The sequence below is a fragment of the Aulostomus chinensis genome, chromosome 1, assembly GCF_037954235.1.
Source record: "Aulostomus chinensis isolate RoL2024-O1b breed Wild chromosome 1, RoL_Achi_v1.0, whole genome shotgun sequence".
Lineage (NCBI taxonomy): Eukaryota > Metazoa > Chordata > Actinopteri > Syngnathiformes > Aulostomidae > Aulostomus > Aulostomus chinensis.
This window is the reverse complement of record NC_141320.1, coordinates 24409367-24435577: the sequence shown is the minus strand read 5'-3', so window position 1 is coordinate 24435577 and position 26211 is coordinate 24409367. Positions and strand designations below refer to the sequence as shown.

At 45.7% G+C, this 26211-nt stretch overlaps 1 protein-coding gene across 1 annotated transcript; it reads right to left on the bottom strand.

The window, feature by feature from the left end:
* Positions 1–3165: 3165 nt before the first annotated feature.
* LOC147270853 (scavenger receptor cysteine-rich domain-containing group B protein-like) lies at positions 3166–11117 on the bottom strand. The gene is made up of 5 exons (XM_086203151.1): positions 11074–11117; positions 10887–10964; positions 9566–9871; positions 5024–5362; positions 3166–4019 (listed from the first exon to the last, which is right to left on the bottom strand). The coding sequence occupies exons 1-5, from the start codon at positions 11087–11089 to the stop codon at positions 4012–4014; spliced, it is 747 nt and encodes a 248-aa protein (XP_086059277.1). The 5' UTR covers positions 11090–11117; the 3' UTR covers positions 3166–4011.
* Positions 11118–26211: the final 15094 nt, after the last annotated feature.

Here is a 26211-nt window from a genome sequence, read left to right as displayed (position 1 = left end):
GCCAGTGGGGTACTTTTTCACTGATGCATTGCCAAACAACACTAATGTATGTGTGTAGTGTACAGTTTGAGCAGTGTGCTGTCCTCATAGGTAAGAGTTTTGGCCTGATTGTGTGTGTGTGTGTGTGTGTGTGTGTGTGTGTGTGTGTGTGTGTGTGTGTGTGTGTGTGTGTGTGTGTTAGTATTGACCACTTAAACCAGTGTGGTCCTCATAATTAAGGGTTTTGGCCTGATTGTGTGTGTGTATGGAAAATGTCCCAATAAATAATGGGGGTCCTCAGAATCCACTGTGGTGCTAGGAAACACCTCCTCCCGCCCCGTCCTCATAAGCTTAAAATGTCAGGTTTTCATATTTTCAGATTCTTTGACAATAATCTCATTTTAAATGGACAGAAATGTTTCTACACTTTTTGGGGCCAATTTGATCTTTCTTGCATCTGTCTAACCCTAAGCCTGAACCAATGGTCTACATTGTGCCTTTGTATGGTTTAAGGAACGGTCGTCTCCATTGCTCAAAAGTCAGTCCAAATTACTGAGATGGATGGCCTTTGAGCCTGATTTCAAGCCTGCACGGCCCGACGGGAGGTCCAATCATTGCTAAGGAAGGGGAATCACCTCATACTGGTCAGTTACATCAAACGGAGAATTTGATCATTTTCAAAAATGTCTGTCATATATGTGTTAGGAACAAGAGGATTTTTGTTTTAGAAATCTTCAAACCGGGTCTTATTTTCAGATCAAACTACTCATGGAAAGTGAGGCCAGCCTGACTGACATATTTCTTGACATGGGCAAAAATAAGGACAGTAAGAAACTAAACTGCACTCCAGGATTGGATCGAATGACAAACGGTCAACAGATAAGGTTCCATTCAAATGGGAGAAAGAATCTGGAATGGTCGTCACAGAAGAAGGGTGGTGGAATATTTGCTCTGTGCGGTCAACTTCCAGGAGTTCTGGTCTCTGGAGAGGTTTTTGTTGGTGGACTCTGGTGAGATATTTCATAACTCCTAAGTTGAAATGTTTACTTTACTTATATTTATATTTATACAGCACTTTTCATACAGAAATTGCAACACAAAGTGCTTCACAGAAATGAAAGAAAAACAGGCAACATTAAATACGATATAAAGCAATGAAGCAATACAATAAATGTTAAGAACCCAGCCTTCCCAACCCACATGACCACACACACACACACACACACACACGCACACAACCACACACTGACTGTCAGTACAAACACGGCAGGGCCCTGATCCTAGTGAGGAAAGACCACCTATGGGAGCATTTGCAGACAGGGGAGAAGGCCAAGGGGCTGTGTTGGAGGAGCTGTGGTGAGCAGCCAGCAGACCATTTTCATTTATTCTGGAGCTGCTCAGTTATTCAGCCCTACTGGCTTAGATGATGCATGGAATACAACAAAATTTGACCATGAAATTCACAGTTCTGTTTCCACAATTTACCTGGGAAACATTGCACCTCAAATGCTGGGGCGAGACAAATATGATCTTCTCTAAATATTATTAGCAAGCAGCAAGAAGACTGGAACTCCAAGATGGTTGCAAGCCACACCTCCAACAGAGTGGGACTGGATTGATATCGTGACCAGTATCCAAACTATGGAAAGGATGACCTTCTGGTTAAATCTAAGGACTGATAAATATCAGCAGCACTGGGACAAATAGATGGATAGATTAATAGATGGCTAGAAGAGATGCTCACTGAGCCATCATGGGAAGTGTAAATCCATCAGTATAACATCTGAATGGGTGGAGAAGTGACTGAGTGTTTTTCCTTCTTTAAAATGGGTGTCTCCCTTCTGTTGCATATTGTTGATGTGTCTTCTATAAGAATACAAATCAAAACAAAGCTTTAAAAAAAGAAAAGGCCAGAAAAGTCCAAGTGTGAACAGTTGACCCTCCTTGCGGTGGAGGTGGCATGGAATGAACAGAAAGAGTCCGGTACAGCAATTCCTTCCAAGAAGACCTTTTTATTCCCAGGCAAACAGGTGTACGACCAGATGTGACAGAGGTTCAACCATTCCCCGGGCAGATGGAAACTGGCGCCTTATATACCCGCTTGAAGAATTTCCCCCCCTGGCCCCGACCAAGAGCAGGGATCTCCCTCTATCCCCAGAATCTCTTAGGTCCCAACACCACATCAAAAAAACCCAGAAATTACCAGTCTAAAATTCACCCATGATTTATGGTTATAGGTCCTTAAAAATTGGCCAAACTCCCCAATATACTAGATTTGCCCAGATAGTTCCAGCAGCAACACCCCCCCCTCTCCATTCCGACCGTGGTCTCTCCCGGAACATTTATCCGGTGACGGTACCCGCCCGGACTCTTTTGAACGCGGACACAACAGTAAGGTGAGTGGCACAATCCAACACTGGCACCCTATTGCACTCTACCCTGTGGAGCTTTGACACCCCGAAACCTCCTTCCACTGCTCGACGCCTCCAGTCCTCATCGTTACATCTCTCTGCCGACAGGTGGAGCGATACCGGCGCAGACACCCCCGCCTGAGGACCACCGCCACCAAGGCACGGTTATATAGATAAATAAATATACATAATCAATAAATAAAGATGCCGCAAGCTGGATAGGGAGCCGTGTGCAAATCCGCTCTGTAATTTACTGTGCAACACTCAATAAAGTGCCGATCTTAAAGTGCGTGTGCCATTATTAAAGTGCTGTGCTAATTGTGAAGTACTGTTAAAACAACCCCCGTGCAACCTTCATACATTACTATCTTAACGAAGGGCTCTTCGTTACACCCAGGTTGCTTCCTAAAGTGTAGTAACATGCTGAGGGTCACGCCCTCACAGTCTTTAAAGCTTCAACTTCTCACCTGTGACTTAGACCTGGAGAACCAACCTCTTCAAGCAAGCTGAAACAATCCAGTTGCCTTCAACCCACATCTTCAGAGTTTCCGTGTCCTGAACAGCTGAGCTCAGTCACAGACGTCTCTCTGAACAAACTGAATTTTCCCCTATTTTTATTTGGCAGCTTGTGGAACATGTCTCTACAGCCAGTGGGATGGATCCAAGTCCGACCGGGTCTCCCGCCATGTTTCTGCATGACTGGCGCATTGACGAATCCAAACCCAGCTGCAGCTGAAAGAATGACACTGACGCTGAAATGAATATGCCATCCACGTGATTTATTAAATGAGAGAAATTAAGAGTTACAGGTTCATCATTCTCACAGTTGGTCATTTTAATCAGCTCCTTCCTGTTTTGGCTGCAGAAAATGTGTACATGGAGAAATGTTGCCTGAGGGATTATAATATGTTCCTCTGGAGTGAAACACACCGCTCTCCACCTTTCCATGTTGAAGGACGGTCACCTAGTGCTGGCTCCGCCCCTTTCTTGTGAACACACACACACAAAAACAGGAGACGAGATGCTGGCTTGATGTACTGAGTTTTACCGCTGATCCCTGACTGATGTTATTTGCCAAACCACAGTGAGAAAATGACCTGGATATGCTGACTCTGTTTCATGGTACAGTCCCCAGAAAAAAGGAGGGAAAACAGACACCTGTGATTTCAAAATAAAACAGGAATTAACCAGGACAGAGAACAACACAAGAAAGCTGACAATTTGAAACAAACCACATGACTACAGATGAATTTCTTAAAATGAACTCACTGACAATCAGCAGTCAGAACAGGACTGTCACACTTCCCCCAATTTGAAGAACCCAAATTAGATGTTGCCTAGTTGGCTCCTCTGATTAACTACTAATGTCAACAGCACGACCCTTGAGATCAAGTTACACCATTTGTTTAACTTTCACCAAAACAGAACAGAGAAATTTGTCCCAGTGAAAACAGGAAAGGATGAAGGAGTTCCATTACAAGTGAGCCTAACAGAGCCAGCTTGAGGATACCCCACAAAGTACCTTGACACCAAAAACCAACCACATTTGATATTGGAAACACTAGACTGGATCAGGAGGGTCGCTGCAGGGAGTTTATCAGGCCGGTCCAACACCAAGTCACTAAGGCCCTAAAAATAGAAGAATGAAAAGAAAGCATGGTTATAAATGCTGTTCCTGGTCCTGAAATACCACCTAGCATTTCTGTAGATGTGAAAATACACAGTGCTGATGAATCCGTTCCAAACCTGTGAGGGGACTGAATTACCATCATAAAGGTGCTCCTACTCTGCATCACCAGTGACGCTCCTCACAGTGACATTCAACCCCACAGACACCTTGTTGTTCCACTGACCAGATTTAATCACTGCTCCTGAGTCACCATTCTGAGGACTTGCAGGTGTCAGGCACCTCCACGTCAACAAGGGCGTTTTAAACACACCCTCTTATATTACCCATATGCTACCAACAGTCACGTGCAGCTGAATGAGAACAAAACTAGGATTCCTTTGGTTGGTCTCAAGGCTTTGATGCTCCACTTCAGCTCTTTCTGTCCCTGTTGGTTAAATTATGTTAGGAGACCTAAAAGCTTGGGTGCAGCTTTGAGATGGTTGACGTTCACTTCCAGAGGCACAAAGCAGATATTTCCTGATCTGCAAAGTCAATTTCAGGAGTAAAAGTCAGCAGTACATGAGTGACTTTGGAACGCTACTGAAGCTGTTACCTCAGGACAACTGTTGGTTGGGGGAGTTCTTTTTCTACTTTTAAAATCCAAATTTCTTCTAGCCCTCACAAATTACACCATTTGCGTTGCTGAGTGGTAGTGACTGGAATACTGGGACCAAGAACCATCTGTTGGTTCATTTGAATTTAGTTGTCAAACAGGATCTCCAATATCATCGGATCAAGCTTGTCAAGGGGGCTGCAGGTGAGGTGGACCGACTGTGGAAGGTGTCCCATCCTTGGTCAATCAAACCTGTATATCTTCCCCTCCTAAGCAGACCCAAGTATCACATTTTACTGACTGGTGCTGCAGGCTGGGTTTATTTACAACTGTCAATGTTATGGTGAGAAAATGTACTTCTACTCTCATTGTACGGTTGGTGAAATCGGAAATGTGTATTTAAACCAGTACCTTCACAGATGACGCTGGCATCTTCATTGTGACCACAGTTGGCCCTCCCAAAGCCTTTATGTTGACAGTCAAATAGTGACGACTCGTCTCCTTGACACTTCACATTATCCATCCAGATTGGTCCACTGCCCTGCCCAAAGTATGCGTTACCTTGTGCGGACACAGCTTTGCCACAACCCAGCTGTTGACAAACCACTTTGGCATTCCTGTATGACCAGCGATCGTCACACACCGTTCCCCACCGGTCGCCTACAAAGACCTCCACTCGTCCAGAACATCTGCTGTTGTCAGGGCTGACCAGCCTCACTGGAGGATTTGGTGCCGAAGTGCTGTCAGCGCCTGATAAAATGGAAAATAAAGTCCGTAAATACCAGTTTTACTGCCACATTTTTGGAAATTATGGAAAAAGGCACTGTATGAATCTTCAAGGTTCCAGTGAGCCAGACAGTAAATCTAGGATTAAAAGAAGTCAGTGTTTTTCATGACTTGAGAACTTACAGGTGAGTAGAATAACTAAAATGATCTCGTCACAGCTCCTTGTGTCACCTGTGAGGTCAAGTCTGGTTTTTCTCCCGTCTCCATGTTTTGTCTTGTCGTTTTCTGTTTTATTTTGAAAAGAAACTGTCCTCTTGTTTCAGCTGACTTGCCCTTCCTCTTGTGGCTTGGTCTTATGGCATCTGATCCCTGTTACCCTGTGTTTCTATGTTGTCAGTGTCTCCCTCTGTCTTGTGCCAGTGTTCCGTCTCCGTGGGTTCACCCCAGTCCTTTGACCACAGCCTCAATCAGTGTTCTGTGTTTTCCTACCACCAAGGAAGAGATTTTGTTAATTTGTCAACCTTAGTCTAGTTTTTAATTAACATTTTTATAGCCTTTGTTTGCTGACTTTTCGTAGCCTATTGCGTTTATTCCTCCATTTCAGAGGAGTGTTCTTTCATATATTTCTCATAGACACGCCAGTTCCCCGACAGGAGAGGGGTGATCTTGTAAGACAGGTTCGGAGCCTGTTTTCTGTTCCTAAAACTTGGAGTCACCTGGAAACCTTCAATAAAGACTTCATTGACACACCTGAACCCTGCGCCTGTGTCCAAGCCTGGTGGTGACACATTGTCTGACCTTTAACATTTGAGTGTTGGACTCTCTTGTAATTTGGTTTCTATCTCTCTGTTTTTCCTGATCCTCTGATATCTCTAAAGGGGTTTGTCATTACTGAACCCACTGCTACATTCTCACCATTAGCAGCCGTCTTCGTTGACCTGTCAGCAGCAGTCTCTGTTTTGGTCCACCAACAAGCACCCGATTCGCAAAACATTCACTTGTAAAACCTACGAATTGACATCACTCACAAACGCCTGCAAACAGGTGGGCTAAGGGTGCACACTGAGGATTGTCTCTCAAATGAGCACGATAGCAAACACTGACTCAGCACATTTGCCCTGATGAATATTGTTGTGCCAACTCAACCAGACCAAGAGATTAATTCAGAGATGTGACAATCAGTCCAGCTGAAGAGGCTTTCGGCCTGTGAGGCCTAACACCTCTTTTCAAAGCCTGAATTCAAGTGACCACATGTTCTTGGACAAAGGGTCACAAAGGAGGTGTGATGACTCTGGCCACTGGCCCCCCTCTGAGAACCTGGCCACTGACCACATCCAAGAACCTGTCAAAATGCTATTGGCTGAGAGCCAGTATCATCCCACAGGAAGTGACATCATCGGCCTCCACATAGAAACTTCAGCGTGAAGAAGACTCTCTCTCTCTCTCTGTGATTTTCGCCTCTCGGTGTTCCTCTTCTCTCGGTGGTTGTCTTCCCTTGGGTGGTTTGCAACGTCTTCAGAAGATCCCACCCTCCGGTTCTCCACCTCGGACCTCGAGTACAGTGCAGCAACGACAGAGCCCCCACAAGGACAACTCTCTCCCTCCTGTTCACTCGTCCAGAGAAGCCACCGTCGAGCCACGCAACCCGCGTGAACTGGTCCCAGGAGAAAGAAAGCCCATCCCAGCTTCTTCATCCTTTCCACCAGTAACTCCAGCAGACCCTGCAGGCTGCCCCGCCGCCGCTCTGCTGCCTTCCGAGTCGAGCCGAACCGCGCTCCGGAACACGGAAACTGAATCCCTTACCGCTCCACCGGGTCAAGTAAGGATTCCCTTAACGAGGCATTTTCTGGGCAGAGAAATAGCTTAGTGTGTTCTATAATGTCTATGAATGCTCTGTTGATGTGACGAAGTCCTGTAATTAGCAGAAATTACATAGAATTATACGTTATTTATTGATTTTAGTTATTAATAACCGTGACCTCTCAAGAAGGCGTTACCGGTTATGTGTTAACACACATTTTTGGGTTTACCTTTGTCCTCTCTCTCTGTCTGTCTGTCTCTCTCTGTCTGTCTGTCTGTCTCTCTCTCTCTCTGTCTGTCTCTCTCTCTCTCTCAGTCTCGTTGAATCACTAAATGCTCTGCTTAGTTATGAACATTCCGTAAGTTCTACCTCCACGGTGCTAACTAGCGGCTAGTTAGCTGAGCCTAGCTAGCCTCAGCTAACTAGCCTAGCTGCACACACACACACACACACACACACACACACACACACACACACATATTATCACTTGTATCTTTTGGTTCGATAACCGTTACACCAACGTGTTGCTGATTGATTGATGCACTGTGTTAATAAATATATTTTTATTACATGAGAGAAGTCGTAGTATCTTTTGTGTACCAACTTGTGGTCACGTGTCTCAGCAACAGCAGTGCTCGGACCTCCTCCTCCAACATCAGAGCTGTCCCCAGGTAGTTGATGTTACAGGATATTGACTGTTGGTGGATCAACTCTGTTAGAGACTGGTAACTGTTACAAGTTTGGTTGTCTTATAGTTTCCAGGGTGGTGCCCCGAATTATTAATATATATTATTAATTATATTTATAATTATCAGTTATCATTATTTTTGACCAATTGGCTCTTCAGCACACAACAATATGCAGCATGGGGGTTTTTACCTCAGGATGCAAAATACTGGAGGCAAAAAATGCAAGGCACAAGCTATGTGATGTACCAAAGGCCTGCACTGAACGCCTTTGGAGGAGGGTGTTACACCACACAACACAGCACACAGACGGCTGCTGTCATTGGGTGGTGAGGGGGAGACACAAGTGAAATGGACTATGAATACAACAAGGTAAGTTTGAATGAATATTGAGTTTCCTATGAATGGTGGTCAGGAAAAGGACCAGACACTTGTCTGTATTGAAGTAATGATGGCAGACCGCAGTAAGTCAGTTTGCAAACTAGAGGTCTTACCCAGTGACATTTTTCATTTGTTTTTAGACCGAGGAGAACAATGAAATTAGACCAGATCTGCAGAGACAGGGAACAGTCGCTGGTGGCATGAGATCAGTTCTGGGAGGAGGGGGAGCAAGAAGGAGTAGGAGAGCAGCTGCTGCTGCAGCATCACAAGTAGACCAGGAACAATGAGTGCAGCCTGATTAAGGCCAGTTCCATGAGATTCATCCATTGTTTTTACATCAGCTACATCCACTGGCTATCAACTGAGTACTGAGTAGCTTACAACAGCAGCTCCCTCCAACCCGCCGGACTCCTTCATCCTGCCAGCTGTGGCATACCAGAGGCTAAATATTGGCATCCAGTGGCAGAAGCTGTTTTACAAAAAAGAAAGAACGGTACCTGAGGGCTCTTCAGTCTATGGGCCCTATTTAAGTGATCTAAAAGCTGGCGCCCGGTGAAGTGTCAGCGTCATCATAGTTTCGAGCCAGCTAAAATGATGTCTTAGTGTCAAGAGCCCTCGCCCTTGAACTAACAAACGAACTTGCACTCCGACTGTGCCAACAGGTGCTTAAGTATGTTAATGAGGTGTAGTGTGGTGCAACCATGCTGCACTGACATTTTAGAATACCAGAATAAATTCGCACCGTAGAACAAGAAGAGGTTGGTCTTTGGTCAATCCTGTTATGGTTCAAGCGCTATTTAAAGGGCGCATCAATCAGATGAGCAGATGTGCAACATAGCAATGCAGTTCTATTGATGCCGGACAAAGTTGGAATAGCGGCCGCCACTTCCTCCCAGGCCTGCTGCACCTCAGATGGCTTCAGTGGATTCCTGCTGCTCCTGTTTCTAAACATGACCTGAATGCCCGCCTTCATCCGGCACACAAGGAGGTCACTTTCTCCAGATAAGAAGCGCTTACTCCTCCTGAGCTGAAATGGGTGCGTCTCTCATATGGCAACATGTAAAATCCTGGCATACCCTAAAGGCAACGATACGAGGCACTCTGGTTGGTTTGAGTGATGTCATGCCTGATCCACACCTAAGAATAATTAGGTCCTGCCCTGCCTCTTTGCACCATGGTTTGTGCACTGATTACATGCCCTCTGAATATAAAAAAATGAAGCTGAACACAGCACAAACACAAAGCGAACCACTTGGAGCCCACTGGGACCAAGAACCACCTGTTGGTTCATTTGAATTTAGTTGTCAAACAGGATCTCCGATATCATCAGATCAAGCTCACGTGTATGTAGACAAGTACCTTCGCAGACGACGCTGGCATCTTCATCGTGATCACAGTTGGTCCTCCCCAAGCCTTTATGTTGACAGTCAAATAGTGATGACTCGTCTCCGGCACACCTCACATTATCTAACCAGATTGGTCCACTGCCGCCCCCAAAGACTGCTTCATGTGGTGCGGACACAGCTTGGCCACAACCCAGCTGTTGACAAACCACTTCGGCATCCTGCAGTCCCCAGAGGTTGTCACACACCGTCCCCCACTGGTTGTTGTGCAAGACCTCCACTCGTCCAATACATTTGCTGTTGTCAGAGTTGACCAGCCTCACTGGAGAAAATGAAAAAAGGATCATAATAATTGTCATTTGATAAATAAAGGGGTGGCCCCCATGCCGCTTTTCCGTGAAGCGGCATAGAAAATGTACAGATGGTGGATATAATAACCGTAATTTCCGGACTATAAGCCGCTACTTTTTCCCCCTGCTTTGAACCCTGCGGCTTATACAACGGTGCAGCTGGCGGTTTCTGGTAGGCTGGTTATATTTCAAACAGATGTTACTGCACCTTTAGGCCTACTGCTCTGTTACAGGCACTTTTAATTTAGCACTTTTAAAAAACACTTAATTTAAGCATTGCCTCGACGAGCGCTGTAAGCTTTGTTTATGGTACGTGCGCTGAGAGCGCACCGTTTATTTCTCCTCAGTAAATACGTTTCGAATGCTGTGAAAGTTTGTGTGTCTTAAACGTGGTGTGATGTGATACAGTACAGTTTACACAGTAGGTACATGTTCCATACTGTTGTTATAAGTTATGCATATATGCAACTTGTTGTTTGTAGGAAATGTTAACAAATCGGAAGCTTCCCCAAACAGCCGTCTCTTTCCTGACAATCCCCTTTGTGCATGAACCCTTACATATGGTGATGAAACATTAAAACACCTGCGGCTTATAGTCCAGTGCGGCTTGTGTTTTTTACCTAAATGTTGCTGGTGCGGCTTCCAGTCAGGTGCGCCTTATAGTCCGGAAATTACGGAAATCAATAACATGAAAAACATTCAGTACACCAGCTCAGGCCATTCCCTTCATTGTTGAGTCCCCCTGGGTCCCAGCACCAACCAACCTGACTTCATGAAGTTGTTCATTGGGAACCAGGACATAACTCAAACCATTTAAAGAAAGATAATTGCAGGCTGTCAGTTTTGGTCAGATGACAGTTTGAAGGATGAATGAACCACACAATTCAACCATTTCAACCGACCACATGTGTCCACCCCAGGCGTGGCGTCCCTACACGGCTGGGACTCTTTTGGCTGCAAAGAGAGAAAATATGATAAACACTTTACCTGTGCTTCCTGTGACAGACTGCATCAGCAGGAGCACCAGCGTCCCCTGAAGCACCTTCATCATGGGATGCAAAGTTGCTGGAAACGACACAGGAGATTTTACATCAAACTTCATCCATTCAGACTTTCTTTGGGGTTGATTAAGGTTGAAATACAAATTCAATAAATGTCAAGTACTACTACTTACAGGTAGATGAGACCATTATTTTCCTGTCTGTCTACTTGCCTTGCAGTGGCTTTCTGAGGGACAGAATCGATGAGACCGGCAGCGCAGAAGCCTGTTGGTGACCAAACATATGATGTGAATTTACAAGTTACTTATGGAAGTAATACCAAAACAACCAGGTTTAAATGATCAAACACCTTAATGTTAATGGCAAACCCTGTCACATCATCCTTGACATCATTGGTCACTGACCTTTACCAGGTGAGAGATGGTGAGTTTCTTGGAGGCTTTTTGGAGCTGTCAGCATCAGATCACTAGCATAGCCAAGCTTAGCTTCTGCAAATGTCTCAGCAACACAAATATATACTGCCACATTTTTAAAAAATGTTGATGAGCTTGTCAGATGACTCATCACAAACTCATGTGGGAGTGTCAGAATAAAATGTGTATCAAATCAAAACACTTTGAAAGAAGCTGTCACGCCCAGACTTACTTTGAGTACCACTGGAAACCCTGAGGCTTCTGTCTTCAACTCTCTCTGATCATCAATCATGGTGTTGGGGGCCAGCGTTTGTAGTCACCTCTCTGTTCATGGATATCAGCAGCTTTGTCAGGTAGTCAACATCCTTTCTGCCTCTCAGAGCAGAAAAACAAGATGGGTACATTCCCCACTGCAAAACTCTTATTGCAATAAAATATATGCTCAAGCTAATATTCAAGCTTGTCAATTTGGCATGTACGCTGTTAACGTGAAGGTAACTGTGGGGAGAGCATTCTGCTCCCTGCTTACGCTCGGCTGCATAGACAAAGGCAACATGCAGAGACTTACTGTGGTCGACAATGACAGCATGAGAACGCCTCTAAAACTGCCCAGGTGCTGCAGTGCTACTGAGATGTTTGGATGTTGGAGTGTCTTCCTTGGTGTTGCTTCAGGTGCAGGGAAACAGTTTCAGGGAACTGTGCAGCTCAAGCTTCAGTTCACCCAGAGAGCTTGGTCAGGTTCTCCTCAGGACAATGTAGACATTGGCACTCCTGTTTATATCCAGGTGGTGGCTGCTTACTTTTTCACTTTGGTTGTATCCATAAAAAAGGAGAGGAGTAATGTGCTCACTGGGGTGACATGGAAGGGGAACAGAATCCCAAATATCTGATTTGGTCCTGCAGTTGCTATATTGCATCTATGGAGCAGTGGTCCTCACCGTGGCCCCCCAGCAAGAAGGTTGTGGGTGGAGCCCACGGTGACCAAAGGCGTGGCTGGGAGAGCCGATGGATGGATGGATGATGTACAAATCAAAAAAGTGGGACAGAAGATAAATTCAAGTAAAAGTGTGTTGTGGCTGGTTCTGCTGAGGCAGGTGGAAATGTTACCAGAACATTCCAAAAGAATTTCTCCTGTTGTCTTTTATTGTCTTTGTTGGAAGTCTCAAAATTCCTGGCACATTTCAAGAAATGAGTCAAGCACACCATTTTCATTCAAGCTGGATGCTTCAGGGAGCAGCACGGTGGTGCAGTGGTCAACACTGTGGCCTCACAGCAAGAAGATTCAGGTTCGAGTCACGGTTAGGGCACGGGGTCTTTTTGTGTGAGTCTGCACGTTCTCTCTGTGCCTGCGTGGGTTCTCTCCGGAACTCTGGCTTCTTCCCATCGTCCAAAGACATGCAATTGGGGATGAGGCTGATTGATTCTCTAAATTGACCGTAGGTATGAATGTGAGTGTGAATGGTTGTTTGTCTCTCTATGTTGGCCCTGCGATGGACTGGCGACCTGTCCGGGGTGAACCCCGCCTCTCGGCCATAGCCACTGGGATAGGCTCCAGCCCCCTGATCCTTAATAGGAATAAGCAGAAAACAGTGGATGGATGGATGGATGCTTCAGGTTAACAGCGTCTTGCGGAGGCGTTTGTCAGCGCATTAATCCTCTTTACAAAAATCAGACTGTGCAGGATGACCTCTGCCCAATCATGTCTTTGCAAGGTGCTGGAAAACTCTGAAGTGAAAAAGACTTCTGCATTTCTTAGCAGGTTTCACTTCATTTTTGTCCGTCAGACTTTTGTCAGAGCGCACATGTTCTTCATCATCAAACACACAGGAAATGAAATGCAGTTATTTATACACATATGATTACATTTGGAAACAAGAATTTCCAGTGTGATATACAGTAAATACAGTCAAACAGACACTGCTTAAGATCCATAACATTCAATGGAATAAGGAGACAGAAGAAGCCGAAGCTCAGACACAAAGTTCAACTTGAAGAACAACATTGGACAGAAGCAAATAGAACACGTAACATCAAGGGAAGGCAGCTTCTGGCAGGGCTATGAACAGTTTCTCTGCCACTGGCAACTGAGGTAGACGGATATGAAAATGTTCCAGAAGAGCTGCATTTTTGTGTCTTCTTTAATTTTGCTGCTGTGGAGAATGAATGTTACTTTGTCTTGTCTCCATGATGACAGCGTAAGAGATCATTAACCTGCCAAGTCAGATGGGTTTCGCCTCTGTCTACATGCTTCACTAATGATGGGACATTGTCAGGAAGACACTTTTCTGGTTCCCACTGTCTGCTGATGTCACGTATTTTTCCATCAGGGGAGAACTGCTAGCAGAGACTCTGCCCACATACTTATATAATTATGACATTATCAGTGTGTGTGTGTGTGTGTATTCACATGTACTGTATGTATATACACACACACACACACACACACACACACACACACACACACACACATCCATATATACTTGTATTTATTGTTCTTCTGAACTCTCAGAGTTTATATCCAGTTTAATTCTCAAATCAGATAAAGTCATGATTGTAGGTGACCTCAGTATTCATGTGGATGTTGATAACGACAGTCTTTGAACTGCATATCTCTTTTAGACTCAATTGGTTTTCATCAGTCCGTCCATGAACCCCCTCACTGTCACAACCACACCCTCCACCTCCTCCGAATATGTGAAACTGAAGCTGAACATCTAGTTGTATTTCCACAGAACGCTTTTATCAGACCACCAATCAATCACTTTGGAATTTGTAATGTCCTCCTCGAAACCTCCTCCTGTCCCCTAGACCCCATCCCAACCAAGCTGCTCCAAGACCCTCTCCCCTCGTTAGCCCCTCCCTCTTAGATGTGGTCAATGTGGCGCTGGTATCTGATTCCGTCCCTCAGTCCTTTAAACTAGCAGGAATTAAACCCTCCTCAAAAAAACAAGCCTGGATCCAGAAGTTCCACCAACTACACCTACATTCATATACATGGCACATACCTTCTACCAACATTAAATCCTCATTTTCTCTCCAAGGTTCTGGAGAAAGCAGTTGCTAAACAGCTTGTAAACTTTCTCGCAATAAACTGGTTCAGGTCATATTTACTAGGTCATCTCAGTTGGTACGAGTTAATGATGGTTCCTCTGAAACACTACAGTCAGTTCTGGTGTTCCTCAAGGGTCTGTGCTTGGACCAGTCCTCTTCACCCTGTACCTGCTTCCTCTAGGTCACATGATCAGGAAACACTCCATTAATGTTCACTGCTATGCAGACGACACTCAGCTGAACTCATCAATGATCCACATGGAACAAACCAGCTGACTGAACTGGAGGCCTGTCTGAAGGACAGCAAACATGGAGGACCATCATTTCCTTTATTAAACTCTGATAAACTGAAGTTCTTGTGCTGGGCCCAAACACCTGAGGACCACCTGATCTGATGAGACAGGTACCCTGGATGGCACCACCCTGGCCCCCAGCACCACTGTAGGAACCTAGGAGTTCTCTTTGACCAGGACCCTTTAACTCCCACATTCAACAAATCTCCAGGACGCCTTCTTCCATCTACGTAACATCGCTAAGATCAGACACATCCTGGCTCAAGAAGATGCAGAAAAACTAGTCCCTGCTTTTGTCACTTCCAGGCTGGATTACTGCACCTCCCTCCTACCAGGCTGGACTAATAAGTCCCTTAAGACTCTCCAGCTGGTCCAGAACACTGCTGCCCCCCTGACTAGAACTGGTAGCAGAGACCAGGTCTCTCCTGGACTGACTCCTCTGCATGGCTCCCTGTCAAATTCAGAACAGAATTTAAAATTCTCCTTCTACCATCAAAGTCCTCAACAGTCAGGCTCCTTCATCCCTGACAGAGCTCCTAGTCCCCTATGATCCAGCTAGAACCCTTCACTCCCAGGATGCAGGGTTCCTGCTGGTTCCTAGAGTTCTAACAGTAGAATGGAGCCACAGCCTTCAGCTAGCAGGCTCCCCTCCTGTGGAACCGTCTCCCAGTTTCAGTCCAGGACCCAGACCCCCTCTCTAGGTTTAAGAGCAGACTTAAGACCTCCTTGCTGATCAGGCTTACAGTCAGGACTGCTTAGGCTGGCCCTTAGATCTGCTGCTATAGGCTCAGACTGCTGGGATCTCCCATGATGCACTGGGCTTCTCTCTCCTCCTCTCTTTCTTCTCTGTCCTCCTGTGTGTGGTGAATATAAATCCTACTCATATGTGCATCTCCGGATTTTTTTTGTGCGAACGCCAATTTCGCAATTCTTGTAACCATGGTTTTTTTAGTATGAGATCCATGTGAGTATTGATACATGAGGCCCCTGAAGAGGCTCCAGCTGTCACCCGTAGCTCCACCTGCTCACGTCCCTGTCGGTCCATCAGTCTCTCCTCCTTTCTCTCTCTCTTCATCTCTGTCCCTCTCTTTCCTTTTGTGTCTCTGTCTTCCTCCATTCTCTGTCTTTGTCTCTGTCCTGTGCTCCTGCTCTCTCTCCGTCCCTACTGATCCTGGATCAGCTCCACCTTCCTGCCTGGTAAAAGAAAGGTTTTAGTCACTGCTGTTTCAGGATGTGCTGCTGATGGAGAATTGTTGGGTGGAGGTTCATTGAAGGAGGGAGGTGCTGGACCTGCTCTACTTGGACAGAGTCAGGACAGAACTTTGGTTGGGGTCTGGTGCCACACAAATAAACCTGACTTGACATATTGGCTTAATTTACATACATGTATACACACACACACACCCCGTCACACCTCCTCCACAATGCGTCACAGTGTGAACCATGCATGTAGAGACCAACTGTTCACCCTTTCTCTGTCACACAAAGGTTGCTCAAGCTTCAGTTCACCCAGAGAGCTTGGTCAGGTTCTCCTCAGGACAATGTAGACATTGACACTCCTGTTTATATGCAGGTGGTGGCTGCTTACTTTTTCACTTTGGTTGTATCCATAAAAAAGGAGAGGAGTAATGTGCTCACTGGGGTGACATGGAAGGGGAACAGAATCCCAAATATCTGATTTGGTCCTGCAGTTGCTATATTGCATCTATGGAGCAGTGGTCCTCACCGTGGCCCCCCAGCAAGAAGGTTGTGGGTGGAGCCCACGGTGACCAAAGGCGTGGCTGGGAGAGCCGATGGATGGATGGATGATGTACAAATCAAAAAAGTGGGACAGAAGATAAATTCAAGTAAAAGTGTGTTGTGGCTGGTTCTGCTGAGGCAGGTGGAAATGTTACCAGAACATTCCAAAAGAATTTCTCCTGTTGTCTTTTATTGTCTTTGTTGGAAGTCTCAAAATTCCTGGCACATTTCAAGAAATGAGTCAAGCACACCATTTTCATTCAAGCTGGATGCTTCAGGGAGCAGCACGGTGGTGCAGTGGTCAGCACTGTGGCCTCACAGCAAGAAGATTCAGGTTCGAGTCACGGTTAGGGCACGGGGTCTTTCTGTGTGAGTCTGCACGTTCTCTCTGTGCCTGCGTGGGTTCTCTCCGGAACTCTGGCTTCTTCCCATCGACAAAGACATGCAATTGGGGATGAGGCTGATTGATTCTCTAAATTGACCGTAGGTATGAATGTGAGTGTGAATGGTTGTTTGTCTCTCTATGTTGGCCCTGCGATGGACTGGCGACCTGTCCGGGGTGAACCCCGCCTCTTGGCCATGGCCACTGGGATAGGCTCCACCCCCCTGACCCTTAATAGGAATAAGCAGAAAACAGTGGATGGATGGATGGATGCTTCAGGTTAACAGCGTCTTGCGGAGGCGTTTGTCAGCGCATTAATCCTCTTTACAAAAATCAGACTGTGCAGGATGACCTCTGCCCAATCATGTCTTTGCAAGGTGCTGGAAAACTCTGAAGTGAAAAAGACTTCTGCATTTCTTAGCAGGTTTCACTTCATTTTTGTCCGTCAGACTTTTGTCAGAGCGCACATGTTCTTCATCATCAAACACACAGGAAATGAAATGCAGTTATTTATACACATATGATTACATTTGGAAACAAGAATTTCCAGTGTGATATACAGTAAATACAATCAAACAGACACTGCTTAAGATCCATAACATTCAATGGAATAAGGAGACAGAAGAAGCCGAAGCTCAGACACAAAGTTCAACTTGAAGAACAACATTGGACAGAAGCAAATAGAACACGTAACATCAAGGGAAGGCAGCTTCTGGCAGGGCTATGAACAGTTTCTCTGCCACTGGCAACTGAGGTAGACGGATATGAAAATGTTCCAGAAGAGCTGCATTTTTGTGTCTTCTTTAATGTTGCTGCTGTGGAGAATGAATGTTACTTTGTCTTGTCTCCATGATGACAGCGTAAGAGATCATTAACCTGCCAAGTCAGATGGGTTTCGCCTCTGTCTACATGCTTCACTAATGATGGGACATTGTCAGGAAGACACTTTTCTGGTTCCCACTGTCTGCTGATGTCACGTATTTTTCCATCAGGGGAGAACTGCTAGCAGAGACTCTGCCCACATACTTATATAATTATGACATTATCAGTGTGTGTGTGTGTGTATTCACATGTACAGTATATATATATGTATATTCATTTATTTATTTATACAATGTAGAAACCATTTGGAGTCAAATGCTTCAAGGAGCAACTTCCAACCAGTAAAGCCTGTCAGTGGTGACTGGTGTCTTTACTGGTGTCTCTTTACATGGACAGGCTCAGACTGGTCCAGCAGCTGGGAGTCTAAAGCTCAAGGGGCCTTGCCAGAGGTTTTAGTCGGCACTTTAGAGCAGTGACTCAACTCCTAGGAGGAGCTGAGGGGCTGCACTGGTTCATCCACTGAAGACCAGTAGACATGCTGGTGGAGACCAGGAAGTGCTTGAACAACAAGCCCACAACAGGACCATCAATGTGCACACTGGAAGACAACCAGTGGAGAGACTTAGAACCATGAAATGTGGCTCTGCTTCTGGTTCTGCTCAGGACTGGGACTGCCCAGTTCTGACTGATGACACGGATCCTAAAGGTCAAAGGTCAACTTGACTGTGACATCATCATCCATCACTGAAGGCCTCTTAGTGACATCTTCAGGATCAATGATGACTTCATTTTCCCACCATGACATTTCAATGTTCTATCAAAGTTCTTGAAGGTTTCCTATCAACCTGTTTAAATATGCAAATGAGGCATCAACTCCAAACGTCCACATATCAAAGCTGATCCTGAACCAGAGATGAGAACAGATTTCATCATTGATGAGTTGGTGTTGACGCCATGTTTGCTCATGTTTCCATTTCTTCTTCAGGCTGGAGGAGTGTGAGCTCTCAGAGAGAAGTTGTTCAGTTCTGTCTTCAGTTCTCAGCTCTCAGTCCTCCAGTCTGAGAGAACTGGACCTGAGCCTGAACCTGCTGCAGGATTCAGGAGTGGAGCTGCTGTGTGCTGGACTGGAGGATCCACACTGTCACCTGGAAACTCTCAGGTCAGAGTCCAGCTCTCATCTTAGCAGGCCTCCACTCCACCCACAATTTCTTTACTTTGACTCAAACGTTCATGATGAACTGGTTAGATTTTGGGGTTCAAAGGTCATGTGACAACAAAACATGTTCTTAAGTGAAGAGATTTGAGCCGATGTTCAAGCCACATGAAGGTCAGTTTTATTCTGGAGGGTCGATCGTAGCCTGATCAGTGAGCAACCGGCCGTCTGACATTTGGAGGAATTTCAAACGCTCAGAAGTGTCAGTCAGCGTCGTCGTGATCTCCTACAGTGGAAGCAGAGCTACCAGCCGTTTCTCCAACCTCAGGTCACCTGACACTTATACAGTGATGAGCCACATCACGGAGGCAGGTTGGTTGCTATGGCAACAGCAGGAATGCCTGTCAACGACTGCTGTGAATCTGTTCTTTATAAATGGTCACCTTCCAAACCTCCCTCAGTGGTCACCATGTAGCAGTGGGACGTCACTCAAGAAGTGATGGTCAACTTCAACTGAGTCCAATGTCTTGTTTTCCTGACCTCCAGCCTGGATTTCCAGTTGTTTCCAGGCAGCAGCAGCGTTTGCTGCCGCCTCCATAAAAAGGCTCCAGCCACCCAGAGGTGTCTGCCTGTTTCGTGCAGCGGCTCCAAGTGCTTCTGGTTGAACACCGTCTCTCTTTGATGTGGGTGGGGACTCGTCACCATGGTAACACAGTGGAGGAGGAGCTTGTTCCTGTGGTTCATCCTGAAGTATGAATGTGTGATAGTCTTGAGTGCGTCCTTGCTGGTCTCTCCCTGCCAAGAAAAGGAGTGTTGAGTTTCCCTGTGCAGCTCCTGAGCCCAACCAGTGGAGGTTGATTCCCTGAGGCTCAGTTCCCTAGACAGCTTCAAGATTCAGGCTTTCTCAACTTTTCCAGATGAAGGTTGTTCCTGATTGTCTCTTGTTTGTGTTCCTGCTGACCCCTGACCCTGGTAACCCTCCTGATGAAGGTTGTTCCTGATTGTCTCATGTTTGTATTCCTGCTGACCCCTGACCCTGGTAACCCTCCTGATGAAGGTTGTTCCTGATTGTCTCTTGTTTGTATTCCTGCTGACCCCTGACCCTGGTAACCCTCCTGATGAAGGTTGTTCCTGATTGTCTCTTGTTTGTGTTCCTGCTGACCCCTGACCCTGGTAACCCTCCAGATGAAATCTGTTCCTGATTGTCTCATGTTTGTATTCCTGCTGACCCCTGACCCTGGTAACTCTCCTGATGAAGGTTGTTCCTGATTGTCTCTTGTTTGTATTCCTGCTGGCCCCTGACCCTGGTAACCCTCCTGATGAAAGTTCTTCCTGATTGTCTCTTGTTTGTATTCCTGCTGGCCCCTGACCCTGGTAACCCTCCTGATGAAGGTTGTTCCTGATTGTCTCATGTTTGTATTCCTGCTGACCCCTGACCCTGGTAACTCTCCTGATGAAGGTTGTTCCTGATTGTCTCATGTTTGTATTCCTGCTGACCCCTGACCCTGGTAACCCTCCTGATGAAGGTTGTTCCTGATTGTCTCATGTTTGTATTTCTGCTGACCCCTGACCCTGATGAATCCTCCTGATGAAGGTTGTTCCTGATTGTCTCATGTTTGTATTCCTGCTGGCCCCTGACCCTGGTAACCCTCCTGATGAAGGTTGTTCCTGATTCTCTCATGTTTGTATTCCTGCTGACCTCTGACCCTGGTAACCCTCCTGATGAAGGTTGTTCCTGATTCTCTCATGTTTGTATTCCTGCTGACCCCTGACCCTGGTAACCCTCCTGATGAAGGTTGTTCCTGATTGTCTCATGTTTGTATTCCTGCTGACCCCTGACCCTGGTAACCCTCCTGATGAAATTTGTTCCTGATTGTCTCATGTTTGTATTCCTGCTGACCCCTGACCCTGGTAACCCTCCTCATGAAAGTTGTTCCTGATTGTCTCTTGTTTGTATTCCTGCTGGCCCCTGACCCTGGTAACCCTCCTGATGAAGGTTGTTCCTGATTGTCTCATGTTTGTATTCCTGCTGACCCCTGACCCTGGTAACTCTCCTGATGAAGGTTGTTCCTGATTGTCTCATGTTTGTATTCCTGCTGACCCCTGACCCTGGTAACCCTCCTGATGAAGGTTGTTCCTGATTGTCTCATGTTTGTATTTCTGCTGACCCCTGACCCTGATGAACCCTCCTGATGAAGGTTGTTCCTGATTGTCTCATGTTATTATTCCTTCTGACCCCTGACCCTGGTAACCCTCCTGATGAAGGTTGTTCCTGATTGTCTCTTGTTTGTATTCCTGCTGACCCCTGACCCTGGTAACCCTCCTGATGAAGGTTGTTCCTGATTGTCTCATGTTTGTTTTCCTGCTGACCCCTGACCCTGATGAACCCTCCTGATGAAGGTTGTTCCTGATTGTCTCATGTTTGTATTCCTGCTGACCCCTGACCCTGGTAACCCTCCTGATGAAGGTTGTTCCTGATTGTCTCATGTTTGTATTCCTGCTGACCCCTGACCCTGGTAACCCTCCTGATGAAGGTTGTTCCTGATTGTCTCATGTTTGAATTCCTGCTGACCCCTGACCCTGGTAACCCTCCTGATGAAGGTTTCTGGTGCATTCAAAGAGAACTTCTTGACATGAACTTTTTTATAGACTTTACAACGACGTTAAAATGAAACAGATGTTTGATTCCCAAGAGCTCAGGTTGTCAAAGGTTGTTGAAGCTGAGCTGAAATGAATCCCTGGGGCCAGCAGACGTTCTCTTTTCTATCCATGTTAGAATTAAATAGATGAGGACTCCCAACTCCTTGAACCGTTGAGCAAAGGAAGTCAGAAGTGAGGTTCATCTTGAAAGAGCACCAAACTCCATGTGACGTTAAAGGGAGACAGGATTCAGGTCTGTCCTCCTCAGCATGGATGAGGACTGCAAGGTAGTGATGGGATGATGATCCCTCAAGGAGTGAACTGACACACTACACTAACTGTGTCAGCACTGGATGACACTGTGTTGGCCACTCAATAGCGACCCCTGCAGGAGTTGTAAATCATTGCAGGTAAACAAACTGAAAAAAAGATGGAAAAGCTTCCATACTGCTAACCCAACATCAGCCTGTGAAATAACATTTAATCGCTCATCCTTTCCTTCAAATATCATCTCATCATTGCAGAATTTCATTTGTTCAATTTGTTTGTGTAAATGCTGAAATGAGTCGCTGTGTAAAATGGAGCAAATTCGTCTATAAAAAAATTCAGAACTGAAATTTTCAACTTCTCTATGGAATTTTGTGAACTTAAGTGTTGAATCATATAAAATAAAAGACTAAAAATGGATTCATTTCTGCATTTTTATTGAGGAACACAAGTTCTGTCAGGTCCATTCACGTCAAGAAATACAGAGATGATAATGAGCTTGATTTGTTTATTCTAGCACAAACTGGCGGTATGGCTCTGTTCAGAGGAGTCCCCTGAGAATTTTCCATGAGCACCATGAAACAGGGGACCAGCAGCGTGAGGGAAGGTTCTCCCAGTTTAAGACTGGAAGAGCAAACATACCCCTATGAACAGAGCAGCAACATGACATGGAACGAACTATGACATGTATACACGACAAGGTGGAGCTGGGGAGGTGGAGGGTAGCAAGTTGCAAGCAGGAGCAACTGTACAGCAAATAGCAGCAGATAGCAGCAGCAGATAGCAGCAGCAGATAGCAGCAGATAGCAGCAGATAGCAGCAGATAGCAGCAGATAGCAGCAGATAGCAGCAGATAGCAGCAGATAGCAATAGACAGAGCAGCATAGCCAGAAGCTCGCAGAGCGGTAGTTGAGGCCGGGTGACATTTAAGTTGAGAGGGGCCAATCAGAAGCGAGGGATTTGATCAGCTGATGCGGAGCAGCTGTAGATAAGCTGATTGATCAGTTTGATTGATGGACGGGAAAGCCAATTGCGCTCGACTACCACGGCCTGACAGAACAAACGCTAACGCTCGATTTTTGGAAGTGTCTTTGCTGCAAGGCGATTTCTTCTGACACCGGTTCCCCTGCCTTAGAAAAACTCTTTCACAGGGTACAGATGAAGATGTGAGCATGACAATGGAAGATATCAGAGTGAGCTGATAAAGGTGGGGATGTGTTCTCTGGTTATTTTTCCAGTATTGTAATGGGTCCTGTGTTCTGGGGTGTTGCTTTCAGCCAGGTGGTGACCCTTTCATAGAAAGATAATATAGATAATAATAAGCAGAAGACAATGAATAATATAATATAATATAATATAATATAATATAATATAATATAATATAATATAATATAATATAATATAATATATCATGACAGGACTCATGAATTCATCCAAACCTCACATTTCTTCAACACCCTTCCTGCTTGCTAGAACATTCAAGGGTGCAATGAGCTTCAGGAACTCCTCAACGCCTCAATTTCAACAGTGGCCGGTGGCTGCATGTCGACCACAGCCTCATTCACTGCTTGCTTGTTAGGAACTGCAAGCAAAGAGGAAGTCTTTTGTTAAAAGCAGAGTAAAGGACTGTCATTTTTACAAACAATATTACCAAGTCACACAAAGCCTTTAGTGTGTCGTAAACTTTGTTTGGAAACTCCAATTTTTGGTGAGAATTTCAACACAGCTGGGGACTCACAGGAGGATCTGCCAATTCTTCATTGCCACGCTGAGCTCCAGAACGCCCCCCTGTTTGATCAGTCAGACTCCCTCTGGATTATTAAAGTTTGAACTACTTGGCCTGGAAGGCAACTCCATGAGTGACCTGAACCCCCCCCCCCCCCCCATGATGCTTTGGGTTAGCTGAGATGATCGTCGTCAAAGAAGTTAGAGGAGGGTCCTAGGATCTCAAACAAAGATGTGCCAGTGTTGAATGTTGTTGTCTGAGGGAGTTCAAAACACCAGTGCTTCAGCTCCCAAGTAAGGAAAGCCCACACTCCACTCTATTCAGTGGCTTCAGATGCTTCCAGTCATGGCACAGCAAAGCTCTTCCCATTGTCTCTGAGATATTGGCTTCCTGCTTCTTTGTCTTTGATCTCTGAATTCTGTCTTTGATCTCTGGGTTCTAAGCATTGAGCTCTTGCTCATCCCCTGTACTCTGGTGCCAGGATGAGGTCATGGAGCTGATCTGGGAGCAGTCCTGATGTTAAATGCTGTGATAAAGGACAGTGTGGTGGCAAAGTGGGTCAAATTTAAATTGTCAACAGTTTAACGTTGTTGGCAGGACTCTAACCTGAGCAGGGAGACCGAAATGGATTTCTAGTCCATCGCCTTCACCACTCGGCCACAACGACCACATTCACACACATTTGTAGGAGACTGAAATTCAACAATTCATCTTCATGTCAGCACAGTCAAATATTTTTTGTCCTCTCTCAAAGACAAACTATTTGTGTGTGTGTGTGTGTGTGTGTGTGTGTGTGTGTGTGTGCATGCATATGTACTGTAAATGACCAATTAGTAGCCCGGGCGTTTGTTTTGCAACATCGATGTGGACCCCGGGCGTTTAAAAGAGACCAGGCGTCTATTGGAAACAGGCTTTTGTTTTGGCACTGGCCAGCACTGGGCCATTATTATTATTTTTTTAGCAATAGGTATACAGGTATAACAATATACTGAAGTACTTTAAAGAACAGGAGTGCAAATATCAAGATTGTCCAGAGAACACTTTACACAAGAACACTTTATTAGTAAGGAAAGGGGCGTGACAACTGTAGGAATTTTTCAACAAGTCATCATTAATCAATCAGAAGGACCCACAGAGTATGTATTGCGCTGTTCAAAATCCGGAGAGGACACCTTCCAGTTGGTTCAAAAGAATTTATTCAGATTAACAGGAAAGAATCCAGAGCTCTGGAGATGGTCTTCCCCTATGCTGGAGTCAGCATACGCAGATGCGTCGTCCCTGGCGTTGGGGCAAGAAGTCCCACGATCTCACTATCTTCTCCAGTTTTATGTGTTACAGGGAGGTGCTGATGTGATCGCTTCTGCGTGCAAGTGTGTATTTTTGATCTTCGTGTCTGTTGCAGGATCTTCTGTCTGACCCCATGCCAGTCCCTTCTGGTCCATCGTGGCCTTGTTGTTGCAGCTGTGAAGATTAAAACCTCTTTCCGATTTACGGCCATGCTCTTATCTTTCACGGCCTCATCCCACCATAGAAATTCTTGTGGACTCTGTTCTGACTTAATTGGCTTGAGGGAGTGATGCTAGCATGAGCTACACTCCCGCTATTCCCTGTTGTGACCTTTTCACCTGTCCACTCTAAACAGTCTGGTCTGTGCTTCACTGCTGATAGTAAGTGTTCTTCTGTTGTCTTATATCTTGGAGTGTCTATCTGTGTTGGCTCCAGTATTTATAAGTTCCTTCCTGGAGTCGCAATGGCACCAACTAGTCCTGGTGCTTTGGAGATTTGTGGGACCCCTCTGTAAAACACCTTTTACTACTTCCAGATGTTCATGAGGTCAAATAAGGTGACTTGCAGCTAAGTCATTGATTCTGCCTGGGATGCATGAGCAGGAGATCCCGGTACCGCTACTAACATTAAAGAAGTACATTGATGAACTAAATACAGTGTTGGAACCTTTCCTACCTCTTTGGGAACTGCCACAGAAACATCTTTATTCCATCTGCCTTGTGTTTCCTACACTCTATTTTAAGTGACTGTGTGGGTTCTCTCCGGGTACTCCAGGCTTCCTCCCACAGTCCAAAAAACATGCAATTGGGGACGAGGCTGATTGAATTCTCTAAATTGACCGTAGGTATGAATGTGAGTGTGAATGGTTGTTCGTCTCTCTATGTTGGCCCTGCGATGGACTGGCGACCTGTCCAGGGTGAACCCCGCCTCTCGCCTGTAGATGCTGGGATAGGCTCCAGCCCCCCCGCGACCCTTAATGTGTAGGAATAAGAGGTAGAAGACGATGGATGGATGGATGTTTCAGCCTGCTATTATTTGGATGCTGCATGATTTCTAAACCCCAGACTAACTCAGGTGTTCGTACTGCAACCTAAAGTATGGTGATGAGGACAATGATGAAAAATCCACAAGGTGATCAGAAAATAATAAATGGATCCAGGAAAAACAAATCCATCTCTGAATATTTGTGACTGAAATATGTGAGTGGGACTGGCAGAACCTGGCTTTACCACAAAGTGTCCCATCAAGAGATCTGTCACATGCGTCTGCTGTGGAGGATCAATCTGTCCGTCCACATTCAGATCATCGATGCAGCAACTCTGCTGGGATCAAACTACTCAGGATGAAACAGACCAATGTGGAGATCAGGTAGCAACTCAGCCGCTGATCAACAGAGTCCTCAGCACCAGTAGAGCCTGGTCCTGGTCCCTGGGGGGCTCCAACCACCAGCCTCTCTGTTAACGGCCAGCGCGCTGACCGATGGACCACAGAGACTCTGAGTCTCCTGCTGTTCATGAAGAGTTTTCAGGCTGAACTC

Excerpts from the sequence above, each read along its gene's own strand:
- LOC147270853 (XM_086203151.1), bottom strand. Across the intron at positions 9,872-10,886 it reads GTCTGTCACAGGAAGCACAG|TGAGGCTGGTCAACTCTGAC; the intron begins GTAAAGTGTTTA and ends CATTTTCTCCAG. Across the intron at positions 5,363-9,565 it reads TGCCAGCGTCGTCTGCGAAG|GCGCTGACAGCACTTCGGCA; the intron begins GTACTTGTCTAC and ends CCATTTTATCAG.